The 14718-nt window shown below is 38.3% G+C and overlaps 1 protein-coding gene across 1 annotated transcript in view; it reads left to right on the top strand.

Annotated features, from left to right (window-relative positions):
- Positions 1-719: 719 nt before the first annotated feature.
- The window catches only part of LOC121425205 (ankyrin repeat domain-containing protein 55-like), a 95499-nt gene continuing 81500 nt past the window's right edge, over positions 720-14718 (top strand). Inside the window, exon 1 of the mRNA XM_041621212.1 lies at positions 720-1186. Coding sequence (XP_041477146.1) covers positions 1144-1186 — 43 coding nt within the window. The 5' untranslated portion in view covers positions 720-1143. The remainder of the gene's footprint in view (positions 1187-14718) is intronic.

Genomic DNA, 14718 nt, shown 5'->3' with positions numbered 1-14718 from the left:
GTATATATATTATTGTAGAGTGAACAGATTAAGGAATCGATGGTTTGTTCATTTCAAAGACAATAACTAATAAAATGTCCCTTTCTTGCTAATGAATAATCATAATCTTGTAAAACTATTTTATTGTATACTTTATTTTTATATGATTATGCATTCAAATGAAATTTTCCTTTTGAAAAATAAAGTCTTTCTTTCTCTTTGTTTTACTTTCTTTCCCTTTCTTTCTTTCTTTCTTTCTTTCTTTCTTTAATTTCCTTCCTTCTTTCCATTATGACGTTTTAATATCACACCTAGTGATGGCAAAAGTCTTTTTTTACTCTAGCTAGTGACGGCCTTCTTCAATGGTGGCTGTCTTCTGCTTACAAGCAAGAGACAATACTTCACGCATATATTAGTAGTCGATTGTCGACAAAAAGGGAGTAGGCCTATCTGGGCGCATCCAGCAAATGACAGCAATTTTCTGGTCCAAGTGTCAACCTTTTTTTTTTTTTTTTACTATGCCCCATCCATTTGTTATGATTTAGAGAGGGAAGCTTCTTAGTCGAGAAATGGATGCGTGATGCAAGTACGCATCACTTGGCTCCGACTCGACAGATGCAAAGTATGCATGAAGTACGCTGTGATGTGTGTGTATGGCTTTGCAAGAAACAAAACCAGCGCGCATAATGCACGGCTACTGATGATGCAATCCAGTTACTCGATACCACCCACCGGCCCTCCACACCGCTCCGTAAGGTCTTCTGCTTCCAAAACAAACGACCGCTTTGTACCAATCCTGTTACTTAGTGTGGGTAAAATTCCTGACTGACAAGGCCTGCATAAAGTATTTCATAAGTGTGGAAATATTGAAATATGTGCATCGGTGACAGAAGCATAATTTCCGTTGATGCTGCACACTCCAAAGGCAAAGCCCAAGGAGCAGAGCGGAGCCCCGGAGCGGAGCTAGCTGAGCTGTACTCTCGCGAGCGCTGCTATTTAGGTATGATGTTGGCTAACACAATCACATTGGGATCTGCGTGGAGACAACACTTCATCTCATTGCAGCGCATTATAGCATTCATCCATGCAAGCTCCATGATCCATGTATGAATAAATGTGTATGTTCAACGTTCGGGACAGTTAGATTTCAGTATTAGCTCAGGAATGGACTTCGCTCGCTCAGATCTTCTCGATATGGGTGATGATGGTAAGCAAATTGATATTCTTCAATTCAGGGCCCCATCTTGCTAAGAGTAAGAGTTACGATTGATCCAATCAATTGTAACTCTATGGAAATCCATCAGTGTCATAACTTTTTGTATAAGAAATTTGCACAATGGCTTTTGTAAACAAGAGAAACACAGTGAATTTTCAAGAAAACAATGAATGAATGAATATCATATTTAGAAAATATTTTGAACAAACATGCATATAAATAGATGTTGCTGGCCAAGTGGCCGTCCATAGTTGCGATTGATCCAATCAATCTTAACTCTATGTAAGATGGGGCCCAGGCCTATTAACCTAAGTAATTCCCTGTTATTCATTATAGATCTGGCTTAACTGCAGAATACCCCGCACATTTCATTACCTCAACGTTGGCGAGCCAACGACCTACGATGTGAAGATTCAGTCAGTTTCTACGATACGGCCCGTACTGTACTACACTTCCGAGCCACATACGAATATGCATAATGCATGTACCCTTGCGCGCATTCCCGTTGGCGAGCCAACGACCTACGATGTGCCCTCAATGCGTAGAACATATAGGCCGTATATAGAACATATTTTCGTGTCATTTTTTTCTAGTCGGCGTTGGAAGAAGAAAGGTAAAATAGAGGAATGGGATGGTGGCCTCATATATAAAAGTATACATGGTATATAGGGCCTATCTTGGTTCAAAGGTTTTTTATGTAATGTAAATCGCATCCCTTAATTCTCGCACCACCCTCTTCCCCTTTCGTTTCTTCTTTTGTACTTCTATATAATTTTTCATGTGTGTGTTTTTTTTTAGTAAACTATGCGATTTTGATAGTGATTACATTATTTTCAAATTTATTTTTTCATGACTATATAGGCATCCCTTAATTCTCGCACCACCCTCTTGCCCTTTCGTTTCTTCTTTTGTACTTCTATATAATTTTTCATGTGTGTTTTTTTTTTAGTAAACTCTATGCGATTTTGATAGTGATTACATGCGCGACCATGGGGTCTCGAAAAGCACCCTAAACACGTAATTTCCATATTCTGAAAATGCACCCCTTAACAAGTATTGGCGAGTGAAACCCTACCCTTAACAAGTATTCATAACAAAACACTGGCAAATGTTCCCTGAAATGAACCCCTAAACAAGTACAGGAATGTTTTATTGTTACGGGTCCTTCGGTCGTCGGCTTTACCTTATTTGGTTTAGTACGACCCCAGCTTCTACACCTCGCGCAAATCGGACTCTAAACACGAAGTGTTGGGGCAAAAAGGACATCCTTTATAAAACATTTTAATTTTGTTTTATCATCCCCGCAAATTCCACCCTAAACACGTAATTTTCCTAGCGAAATAGATACCCTTTTTCCTTATTTTTGTGTTTTTGATACCCTTATCACGTTACGTACGTAACGTGCCCCATCGTGAAAAAGACATCCTTTTTACGTGTTTTTTTGGTCGCGCATGGTATCCACTCGTCAATGTAAGTGGCCCCCCCCGGGCAAATTCGTAAAATTGAAATATTGTATAATTCAAACAATACAAAAGAAATAGTGAGTGACAACATCGACTCTCTTTGATGTAACTGGCTCGTTCATATAACTAATTTGTTGAAAATAAGCGAAACTGAAAAGTCATCCGATTTTGATGAAATTTTCAGCATTGTGCTTGTCTGATTTTTCTCTATTGATTCAAATCAAAGTTTTTCTGAGGTGGACTTGATCTTAATTAACAACCGAAAAAAAAATATTTACCTGTACTTATATTATTCCTCCTATTTAGGCCTAGACACACTTTTCTGGTTTTAATACAGCTATCAAAAATATTAAAAGTAAAAATTAATTACTTGATAAACAAGCAAAAAATGCAGGAGCTCCAACGTCGTGCAGGGGTTGCTTCATGCATGGTGGCCTCATATATAAAAGTATACATGGTATATAGGGCCTATCTTGGAAAGGTTTTTTTATGTAATGTAAATCGCATCCCTTAATTCTCGCACCACCCTCTTGCCCTTTCGTTTCTTCTTTTGTACTTCTATATAATTTTTCATGTGTGTTTTTTTTTAGTAAACTCTATGCGATTTTGATAGTGATTACATTATTTTCAAATTTATTTTTTCATGACTATATAGGCATCCCTTAATTCTCGCACCACCCTCTTGCCCTTTCGTTTCTTCTTTTGTACTTCTATATAATTTTTCATGTGTGTTTTTTTTTAGTAAACTCTATGCGATTTTGATAGTGATTACATTATTTTCAAATTTATTTTTTCATGACTATATAGGCCCTTTTCTCTAACCATTATACTTATGTAATGTCTCGTTCTGACCAATAAGAAACAGAGATCATATAAATCATAAACATTATGATTATAAATGTATGTTTTAGTTTTTTACTTATGTCTTTATGTTATACATACATCTTTCCCATTATTAAGTTATAGAAAGTATTGAAGTTTAAAGGACAAGTCCACCCCAACAAAAACTTGATATCAATAAAAAGACAAAAATTCAACAAGCATAACACTGAAAATTTCATCAAAATCGGATGTATAATAAGAAAGTTATGACATTTCAAAGTTTCGCTTAATTTTACAAAACAGTAATATGAACGAGCCAGTTACATCCAAATGAGAGAGTCGATGATGTCATTCACTCACTATTCTTTTGTTTTTTATTGTTTGAAATATGAAATATTTTGATTTCCTCGTCATTGTGAAATGAAGTTTCATTCCTCCCTGAATACGTGGAATTCCATTATTTTAACATTTTGTGCTTCAAGCAAACTCGGACCTGTCCCTGTTCAACGCATCGCAGACATTTCCCTCCGCGATGTAGCGGATGCCTCAACTCCCCAACAATTGTACGATTCCGGCACATGATGAGCCCAACTTCATATCCCTATATAGGAGTTACACCCACAACCACAAATTTTTTTTTACCATAAAAACCATACAATTTGACATCTCATAGTCTTTTTACAGGTTTGCCCGCCCACCCGCCCCAACTTCAACTCAGTCGTCACTCTCCCCATTTTTAAAACCGCTCCGCGTTATAGCTCTGATTATAACGATAGCAATATTTGTGTTTACGGAGTTTTGATATTGGAAATGTATGTATTGTTCTTGATCATATATATAGTCTTCAAACCAGGATAATGCTTGTCCAATCATTCACTATGATTTTAATTTATGTATTAATATTTTGTGATCAATTGTATAGAAAGCTTTCAAAACATCCATGTAAATTCTAATAAAATGTTCCTTTGTGGTGAAAGCTTCAATAATTTTGTCATATATTATATAATAAGGCATAATTTTTTGAGTGTCCTCTAAAAATCAACTGATCGATTAGGAATCAAAATATCATTGTCTTTCAGAAAAGTAAAGAGTCGTTTATGAATAATCTTTTTAAATAATTTTACATATTGATGATAGTAAAAATATGGGCCTGAAATTGCTGATGAAGGAGGAATCTTTTTTTTATAAATTGGTATTATTTTGCGAGTTTCAGAAAATCCGGGCATTTGCTTGTCGAAAGAGAGAGATTAAATATATTGGATAGTGGATATGTAACATATAATTTGTTTCATTAAAAAAACGCTAATTCTACATGCCCACAAGACTTGCTAGATATCAGTTATTGAACAATACTAATTATTTCAAGTTCATTAATTGGTCTTATAAAGAGTGAGTTTTTACATGCGGGAGAAAGGAATTGTGAAATTTGAATCATTAACATGAATGTTTGAGGCAAGATTGGAACCTACATTAGTCAAATAATCATTAAATAATAATAGCAATATTTGTGTTTTTGTGATATGGGAAATGTTCGTATGTCGTTGATTACATAAATAGTTAAAATCATTTAATGCATTAGAAATTGTTTCTGGGTTAGTAACTTCTTCACCATCAACATTGAAACTATTTGAAATATGTTTTTCTTACCTAAGAGATCGTTCACAGTTTTCCATAAAAATTAACATAATTTCCGTTTTCCTCTATATTTTTTTTAATAGTATACAGTTTTCGAGATTTTTATTTATTTCTATATTTTTCGTATCTGTCAAATTTTTCCTTGCATTGAGTTTTTACAGCTTGCTCATATAGACTTTATCATTTGTTGATATTGATCGTTTAATGCCCTTTGTTATCCATGGTTATTTGTAAGGACTTATCTTTTACAAGAATTATGTTTTTGTTATAATGTAAAAGTTTTCAAATAAATATATCATAATCAACATCAGCGTTAGTTTCGTTCGATACTTCATTCCAATCTTCTTCAGCTAAATCAGTTTTTAGTGCATCGATGTTGCGTTGGGTTTCTTTTCTGTGCATTTCTTTTTTGTTTTTATTTGTATGTTGTTGAATTTTAGCTTGAAGTTATAAAAAAAGTATGTAGTATGTAGTCTTAATGATTGTACAAATTAAGTTTTGTACATAAAACTTAAGTTTTGCTAACTTTTTAATTTCCTCCGTTTTCAATGTATTTCAATTTTTTGTTTTCAAATGTTCACCTTTTATTTTACATAATTAATCTGCATAAAGTATACTATGAAAAATAAAATGTCACAATCTAAAGAGTTTGTAAAATAAACGGGGCACGAGCAAAGGACTTAGATAGAATGGAGAAGATAACTAGATTCTAAAAAAATCAAGCATACGGACATCAACATTTTTAAACTTTTTTTAATGATCCCCCACATTTACATTTACTGTTTCTCTTCTTGTCTGATTTAAGTATTGTGCAGTTTTTGGTTTATTGTTTTGTGTAGTGTATGTTTTCTTTATGCATTGGAATATATTGTACTGTATTTTGTAATACCATCTTTACTCTGTATTGTTCTTTTTATGAAGTGTGGAAATAAATGAATCAATCAATCAATCAAAACATGTAATTAGAGTTCATCCTTATTTTTTTTTTCTCAATATATATAGATCTCTGTGTAAAGACATGAGAGAAAAAAATGGTAAACGATCATACCTGAAATTTGTTTAAGCAAATAAACGCTAGATCCGTCATGCCCACAAGACTTGCTAGATTTCAGTTATTGAACAATACTAAGTATTTCAAGTTCATTAATTGGTCTTATAAAGAGTGAGTTTTTACATGCGGGAGAAAGGAATTGTGAAATTTGAATCATTAACATGAATATTTGAGGCAAGATTGGGACCTACATTCGTCAAATAATCATTAAATAATAATAGCAATATTTGTGTTTCTGGGTTAGTAATTGTTACCATGGTTACCATGAATTACCAGAACAACAATTTCACAACATGACATCGTTGGCAGCAAGTCAATGCAACTCACAACGTTGGCATCGTTGGCTCGTTGGTAGCATGCCAAACTCACATCGTCGGTAACATGCCAAACTCACAACGTTGGCATCGTTGGTCATGTTGGTAGCATGCCAAACTCACAACGTTGGCATCGTTGGCTCGTTAGTAGCTTGCCAAACTCACAACGTTGGCATCGTTGGTAGCATGCCAAACTTACAACGTTGGCATCGTTGGTCATGTTGGTAGCATGTCAAACTCACAACGTTGGCATCGTTGGCTCGTTGTCAGCATGCCAATGCAAGTCACAACGTTGGCATCTTTGGCTCGATGGTAGCATGCCAAACTCACAACGTTGGCATCGTTGGTAGCATGCCAAACTCACAATGTTGGCATCGTAGGTCATGTTGATAGCATGTCAAACTCACAACGTTGGCATCGTACGTTGGCAGCATGCCAACCTCACATCGTTGGCAGCATGCCAAACACAACGTTGGCATCGTTGGCTCGTTGGCAGCATGCTAATTAATGCAATTCACAACGTTTGCATCGTTTGGCTCGTTAGTAGCATGCCAAATTCACATCGTTGGCATCGTTGGCTCGTTGGTAGCATGTCCAACTCACAACTTTGGCATCGTTGGCTCGTTAGTAGCATGCCAAACTCACATCGTTGGCTCGTTGGTAGCATGTCAAACTCACAACGTTGGCATCGTTGGCTCGTTGGTAGCATGCCAAACTCACATCGTTGGCATCGTAGGTCATGTTGATAGCATGTCAAACTCACAACGTTGGCATCGTACGTTGGCAGCATGCCAACCTCACATCGTTGGCAGCATGCCAAACACAACGTTGGCATCGTTGGCTCGTTAGTAGCATGCCAAACTCACATCGTTGGCTCGTTGGTAGCATGTCAAACTCACAACGTTGGCATCGTTGGCTCGTTGGTAGCATGCCAAACTCACATCGTTGGCATCGTAGGTCATGTTGATAGCATGTCAAACTCACAACGTTGGCATCGTACGTTGGCAGCATGCCAACCTCACATCGTTGGCAGCATGCCAAACACAACGTTGGCATCGTTGGCTCGTTGGCAGCATGCTAATTAATGCAATTCACAACGTTGGCATCGTTGGCTCGTTAGTAGCATGCCAAATTCACATCGTTGGCTCGTTGGTAGCATGTCAAACACACAACGTTGGCATCGTTGGTAGCATGCCAAACTCACATCGTTGGCTCGTTGGTACCATGCCAAACTCACAACGTTGGCATCGTTGGTCATGTTGGTAGCATGCCAAACTCACAGCGTTGGCATCGTTGGCTCGTTAGTAGCTTGCCAAACTCACAACGTTGGCATCGTTGGCTCGCTGGTAGCATGCCAAACTTACAACGTTGGCATCGTTGGTCATGTTGGTAGCATGTCAAACTCACAACGTTGGCATCGTTGGCTCGTTGGTAGCATGTCAAACTCACAACGTTGGCATCGTTGGCTCGTTAGTAGCATGCCAAACTCACATCGTTGGCTCGTTGGTAGCATGTCAAACACACAACGTTGGCATCGTTGGCTCGTTGGTAGCATGCCAAACTCACATCGTTGGCTCGTTGGTACCATGCCAAACTCACAACGTTGGCATCGTTGGTCATGTTGGTAGCATGCCAAACTCACAGCGTTGGCATCGTTGGCTCGTTAGTAGCTTGCCAAACTCACAACGTTGGCATCGTTGGCTCGCTGGTAGCATGCCAAACTTACAACGTTGGCAGCGTTGGTCATGTTGGTAGCATGCCAAACTCACAACGTTGGCATCGTTGGCTCGTTAGTAGCATGCCAAACTCACAACGTTGGCATCGTAGGTCATGTTGATAGCATGTCAAACTCACAACGTTGGCATCGTACGTTGGCAGCATGCCAACCTCACATCGTTGGCATCGTTGGCAGCATGCCAACACACAACGTTGGCATCGTTGGCTCGTTGGCAGCATGCTAATTAATGCAAGTCACAACGTTGGCTCGTTGGTAGCATGCCAAACTCACAACGTTGGCATATCGTTGGCTCGTTGGTAGCATGCCAAACTCACATCTTTGGCTCGTTGGAACCATGCGCCAAACTCACAACGTTGGCATCGTTTGTCATGTTGGTAGCATGCCAAACTCACAACGTTGGCATCGTTGGCTCGTTAGTAGCTTGCCAAACTCACAACGTTGGCATCGTTGGCTCGTTGGTAGCATGCCAAACTTACAACGTTGGCATCGTTGGTCATGTTGGTAGCATGTCAAACTCACATCGTTGGCAGCATGCCAATGCAAGTCACAACGTTGGCATCGTTGGCTCGTTGGTAGCATGCCAAACTCACAACGTTGGCATCGTTGGCAGCATGCCAACCTCACATCGTTGGCTCGTTGGGTGCATGCCAAACAACGTTGGCATCGTTGGCAGCATGCTAATGCAAGTCACATCGTTGGCTCGTTGGCAGCATGCCAAATTCACAACGTTGGTTCGTTGGCAGCTAGACAATGCACACTCACATCGTTGGCTCGGATCATGAACAATCTCGCAAAGGCTTGTACGTTGGCCAAACTCACAATGTGTTGGGTCATTGGCACCATGCCCGATGCCAAAAAACGCGTAGGGGAAGGCGGGGTAAGTTGTGACAGTTTTTGCTTTTTGCATGTTAGAATTGATATGATTAATAATCTTGTCGAAATAAGTACCTTGCCTTGAAATTTAATTCTCAATTAAATATTTTCCACCTATATATAACTTTCTATCCCCACACTGAAAGTATCGTGACCTTTGAAAAAAACGATGTCAAATGGCTCAACTTGCCCCATATATGGGGTAAATTTGAGCCACCTTCTGGGGTAACTTGAGCCACAAAAACTATGTACAAAATGTATGAGGGGAGAACCAGCATGTCAATTTTTTGTTTAAAGTCTTTTCACTTGCTAATTCTCTGTAAATACTAACATCCTTTAAAAGGAAAAGAGCAGTCATGTAAATTTGCTCCTTTCAGCCAGCATTTCAATCAATTTTTATGGTTTGTTTGTTTTTTAAGATACATTACCATAGGAATTACCATGGCTCAACTTGCCCCATGCTGTTTGGCTCAACTTACCCCAGTCCGAACTTAGTGCGATAATTTTGTATCCACACATTTATTATGCATCCATCATATAAAAGACTATGACAAGAACGAAGATCTATACCTGGACTAATAATGTTGTTATCATGTCTTTATTATATTTAAAGACGTGTGTGTTTATAAAGCACTTATCTATTTCACACTCTTTTTTACTTTTTTGGCTGAAATTCATATTTTTCCCTCTAAAAAACTACTTTTTGTTTCAAAGTTGAAAACAATGTGGTGGGGTTAGGGGTTATGCTATGGGTCATCAATACATGACACCACCACAATGTCTGACTCATTCATTATTGGCCTGGAGCTGGTGGCTCAACTTGCCCCTATGCCCAACTTACCCCGCCTTCCCCTATACATCGTTGGCTAGACTTTAACAAGTTCGAAAAAAAGTCACGACTCCTGGCGCATGCTTTGTTCAAACATCCTTTCATCACATCGTAGGTCGTTGGTCGAATCAAACACCGGGATCAAACACCCATGCTCTCGTCGTGCGGGGTATTCTGCAGTTGTTCCTTATAGATCTTTCCCGGGAGACAAAATTGACAAAATAAAAGGCTCTTGGTCTATAGATGTATTTGTAAGGGAATATGACCTTCATTCCAATGGTAAAAATGTGAATTTGTTAGGGGGTCCATATGAAACTCTTGCTAAATTTAATCCAATATTTTTTAGATTAATCTACATTATATTTCCAAAGATCATATTCCCATTTTAATGTTAGTATATAATGCATGATGGGTATGTGCCACAGAGGGAACCCCCAAGTTTGCGTTTAAATTCCGTTTCAAGGCATCTTATTGAGAAAAAAAGAACAAAGAAAGCTGTTCAAAATGCAGCTAGCCCGGCGGAACGGACGCCAGGTGTGGCACTCAACCATAAAAGTGGTAGGTATCTGCAGCGGGCGAGACAAAAACTGGCTTTGGAACAGGCTTATGGTAAAAGGGTCCTCGGAAAATCAGCTTCGGAACTACAAATGTTTGTGAAATCGGGGGACCTTGGAACGGATCGCCATGCAGCGTGTGAGTGCGTATTCATCCCTATGGAACGGGCATGCGTGCGTGATGCAGCTAGCGCGGCCTCCGCCCGGTGCGCTCGCGCAGAGGCGATGGTCGGACAGCGCTCTGCGGCCGCTTTTCCCAGCAGATCAATGAGACCGGAACAGCGTAACGAAAAATTTGCGAAGCTTTGGAGCGGATTTCTTTCTTCTTTTTTCACGATAAGAAGAAAATGCTATGCTTTGGAGCGGCTTTCTTTGTTTTCTTTCTCAATAAGAGAAAAATGCTATGCCTTGGAACGGAAATTTGGGTGTAAAAATGGGGGTCCCCTCCGCGGCACATACCCACTATGCATTATATACTGAGTGCCCCCCCCGGCACAAGCAGATGCAGACTAATGTGATGGGGGGGGTAGCCTTAGTGTTATTTTTTTGTGGTGGTGGTGGTTGTGATGATGGAAATTGCATGAGTGGAAGATAGTCTTGGTTGTGTGGTAGTGGTGGTTGTGATGAAAGTTGCAGAAGTCGGAGATAGTCTTGGTTGCTTGCTGGTTGTTACGGACTTCATAGAAGTTGAATTTGAGGAAGGTAATCTTAGTAATACTTTGGTAGTTGTGGTGATTGTGGTGGTATAAAGCAGAAGACAGTGTTGGAGGTTTGAATACTGTGCTGGTGATTTTGGTGGTGAGTGAGAGTATCAACTAGTGGAAGACAGCGATGTGGAGTGGTGGTGGCTGTAATGATGGAAATAGTAAATTTTTTCAGTCAGTGATGTGTTTGAGGTCGTGTTTTGGTGGGAGTTGCAGTATCGGAAGTTATTATCAGTGTTGTGATGGTGGTTGTGGTGATAGATTTGTTAAGGTGTATTCAATGTATGCGTTTAACTACCTGGTACTTGTTTTATTCATATACATTTGCAGCAAATAGCAAATAATTTATTTGATAATAATCTATTTGTATAAATAGGAAAGATGAGTTAATGTTTCCCAATCATTCAAAATCTTATCAATATATTTCAGATGTTAGTGAGATACATGTATGAGTCTGTAGCAACCAAAAGCAAATTTTATTTTTAGGACAAGTCCACCCCAACAAAAAGAAAAAAAATCCAATAAGCATAATCACTGAAAATTTCATAAAAATCGGATGTAAAATAGGAAACTTTTTATAGTTTTGCTTAATTTCACAAAACAGTTGTAAGCGCATCTTTGTGGTATGCAAATGAGGGGACTAATGACATCACTATTCCCTTTTGTATTTAATTTTTGAAATATTCTAATTTTCTCCTTATTGGAAAGTCGGTGAAAAAAGTTCCCTTCCTCCGTGAACATGGGAATTGCAATTGTTTTAACATTTTCAGTCAAGCTGGGTCTTTTCCATTCTGTAAAAAAAGAAATATATTCAGACAATGAATAAACACAAGAAATAGTGAGTGAGGGACACCATCGACTCTCTAATTTGCATGTTGCTCAGTTGTATATATCTGTTGTGTGAAAAATAAGTGACACTTTAAAATGTCTTTCTTAATCTTTCTTACTCTATATCCAATTTAGATGAAATTTTCAGCAATATTCTTGTTTGATTTTTCTGTATTGATTCAAATCAACATTTTTCTGTGGTGGACTTGACCTTTAACATATATACTTTTTATCTTAATTTCATCTTATCAAGGACTCTCTGGTTTCTTCTTGGGCCTATGAGATATAATATGTCACATAGAAATCGTATCACTGATTATTCATTTCCTCCGCTGACTAAGTACATTGGTTTTTTTTTATAATTTCTTATGAATGACCTTGAAGTATTTATGTATTTGAAAATACTTTGTTCAATATTTTGAATATTTGTATTAAATGTATGTCTTACTTGTAATACTGTTCCATTCAGAAGCTCCATTTAAGCTTAAAAGAGTAGTTAAACTACACAAGAATTTAATGTCTATGTCAGGCAATTCCCCTCTGAGAAAATAGCGTCTGAATAGCAATTGTGAGATATTACTGTTTTTTCCAGCAAATTGGTAGCTAGACTGTCTAGGGATCCCAGTTTGAATGTGGCAAACGTTATTCTGTAAAACTGTGGTCATCATTCCTGGTGTGCAGCAAGCTCTAACACTAGTTAGTCTTTCTACATGTAAGTAAATGTTGTATTTTGTCCGCCCCATGTGGGGTTTCTCTCCTATGTTATCACCACAAGTACTACAAATCAAGGAGCCTACCATCATGGGCGGAAATCCCAGGGGGGATAGGGGGGTCAAGTCCCCCCTACTCAAAATAGTAGGGGGGACACAATATCAAATGTCCCCCCCCCCCTACTATTTTGGGTCTTTGGTGATGCTAAGAAATATATCACTGAAAATGGGAATAAAACGTGCGTTTTGGGGCGAGACGACTTTTTTTTTTTTTTGCTTGTCAAATATATTTTCGTCGAAATGACCTTAAATTTTAGGAAATACCTTTTTTTTTTTGCTTGTCAAATTTTCCAGACCCTTGTCCCCCTACCTTTTGGGAGAGATTTCCGCCCCTGCCTACCATGATGGTTTCTTTAAGTCAAGTGCATGGGGAGTTCATACAGTTCAAAATTGTATTGATCCCTAATAATATTTCTTTTAAAAATGGCAGTTAACATTATGTGGAATTTCTATTTTGTACAATACATTATGTAGATTCAGCCCAAAGCAGTGGCAATCATTACTATACATCAAGAGTCTTGAGTCTGCAACCCTGTTAAGATCATTACGATAATGAATCAGAAAGCATTCTATGAAGTCTCATTAGGCTTAATTAGCCATCTATTGTAAGACCATTGTTGTGAAAAAGAGGTTACATAACTATGTGAAAAAGAATATTGACGGTCCAGTGGCAATGTAGTCCCTGTAGGCTGTAGCTTGTATTTCTGTTCTGAAGACCTAACATGTTTGTCTATTTTGTCCTTATCACAATTCCATTCATCAAAGTTAACTACCAGTATTTGTATTGTGGAGGATACAGTAATACCCTTTTTACACAGGATTTTCTTAACCCCGGACTATCGCTAACCCCGTACTATCCTTAACCCCGTACTATTTTTTTTTCCTTTTCACACATGCCAAATTGTGCTAACCCCGGATAAGGAATGCTTGCTTTTTACACACAAAACTCGCTAACCCCGGACAAGTGGTTTTTGTCGATCATTCGTAGTACAAGTACTTCACTCATACACTTTTTACACACGCTAACATTTCCTTAACCCCGTACTATAGGTGGGGCTAAATTGCTATTTAGTCCCACCTATAGTACAGGGTTAAGCTTAGCCCACTTTCGTTTTACACCAGTGATCTTAACCCCGTACTATCGCTCTTAGCACCGCAATTGCTGGGATAACCCTGCTTTTTTGCAGGGCCAAATAATCCCGTACTATAGGTGGGGTTAGCCCACTTTGCAAAAATGCTGTGTAAAAAGAAAGTGGGCTAAGCTTAACCCCGTACTATAGGTGGGGCTAAATGGCAATTTAGCCCCACCTATAGTACGGGGTTAAGGCAATTTTAGCCTGTGTAAAAAGGGTATAATTAGTGTTATGAAGGTAGAGTGCAGGTAATTACAGACTACACTCCACTTCCTTGTGTACTGCACGTCACATTATTGTCAAATATCTCTCTGCACTTTCCAAATGACCTTGATATAGGAATTTCAGTGTCAATATGTCTGGACATTTTTTTTTAAATAATATGATTTATTGGGCTGTTTTACGTGTAAATGTATTTTATTAAAAAAAAAGTATCCTCTTAATCCAGTAGTATGATTTAGGATACTGTGCACCATCGAGAAAAGCATCTCAAATTCATATGTGTAGTTTCATGAGCGATTATTGCAAGTATTGCGAGTATTGCAAATGTCATGGCTGTTAGGTGGCTGAAAAGAACTATGTCTTCATCTTTACTCATTTCACAAACTATGGGGCCTTTAGTAGAATAAAAAATGGCTTTTCGTTCTTGATTACCTTCCAATGCGGGAGTTGCATTGCCTGGCTTTATATCGTGGTTGCCTAGCAACAGGGATGTATCGTTTGCTGCTTGTGCTTTTACACACACTTTGTAATTTACTAAATGTGAACTTTGGACCATTTGCATTGAATATGTGTAGACAAAGTGTGCA

This window comes from Lytechinus variegatus, chromosome 12 (assembly GCF_018143015.1).
Source record: "Lytechinus variegatus isolate NC3 chromosome 12, Lvar_3.0, whole genome shotgun sequence".
Lineage (NCBI taxonomy): Eukaryota > Metazoa > Echinodermata > Echinoidea > Temnopleuroida > Toxopneustidae > Lytechinus > Lytechinus variegatus.
Note: the sequence above shows the minus strand (reverse complement) of the source record. Positions and strands in the feature narration are given on the sequence as shown.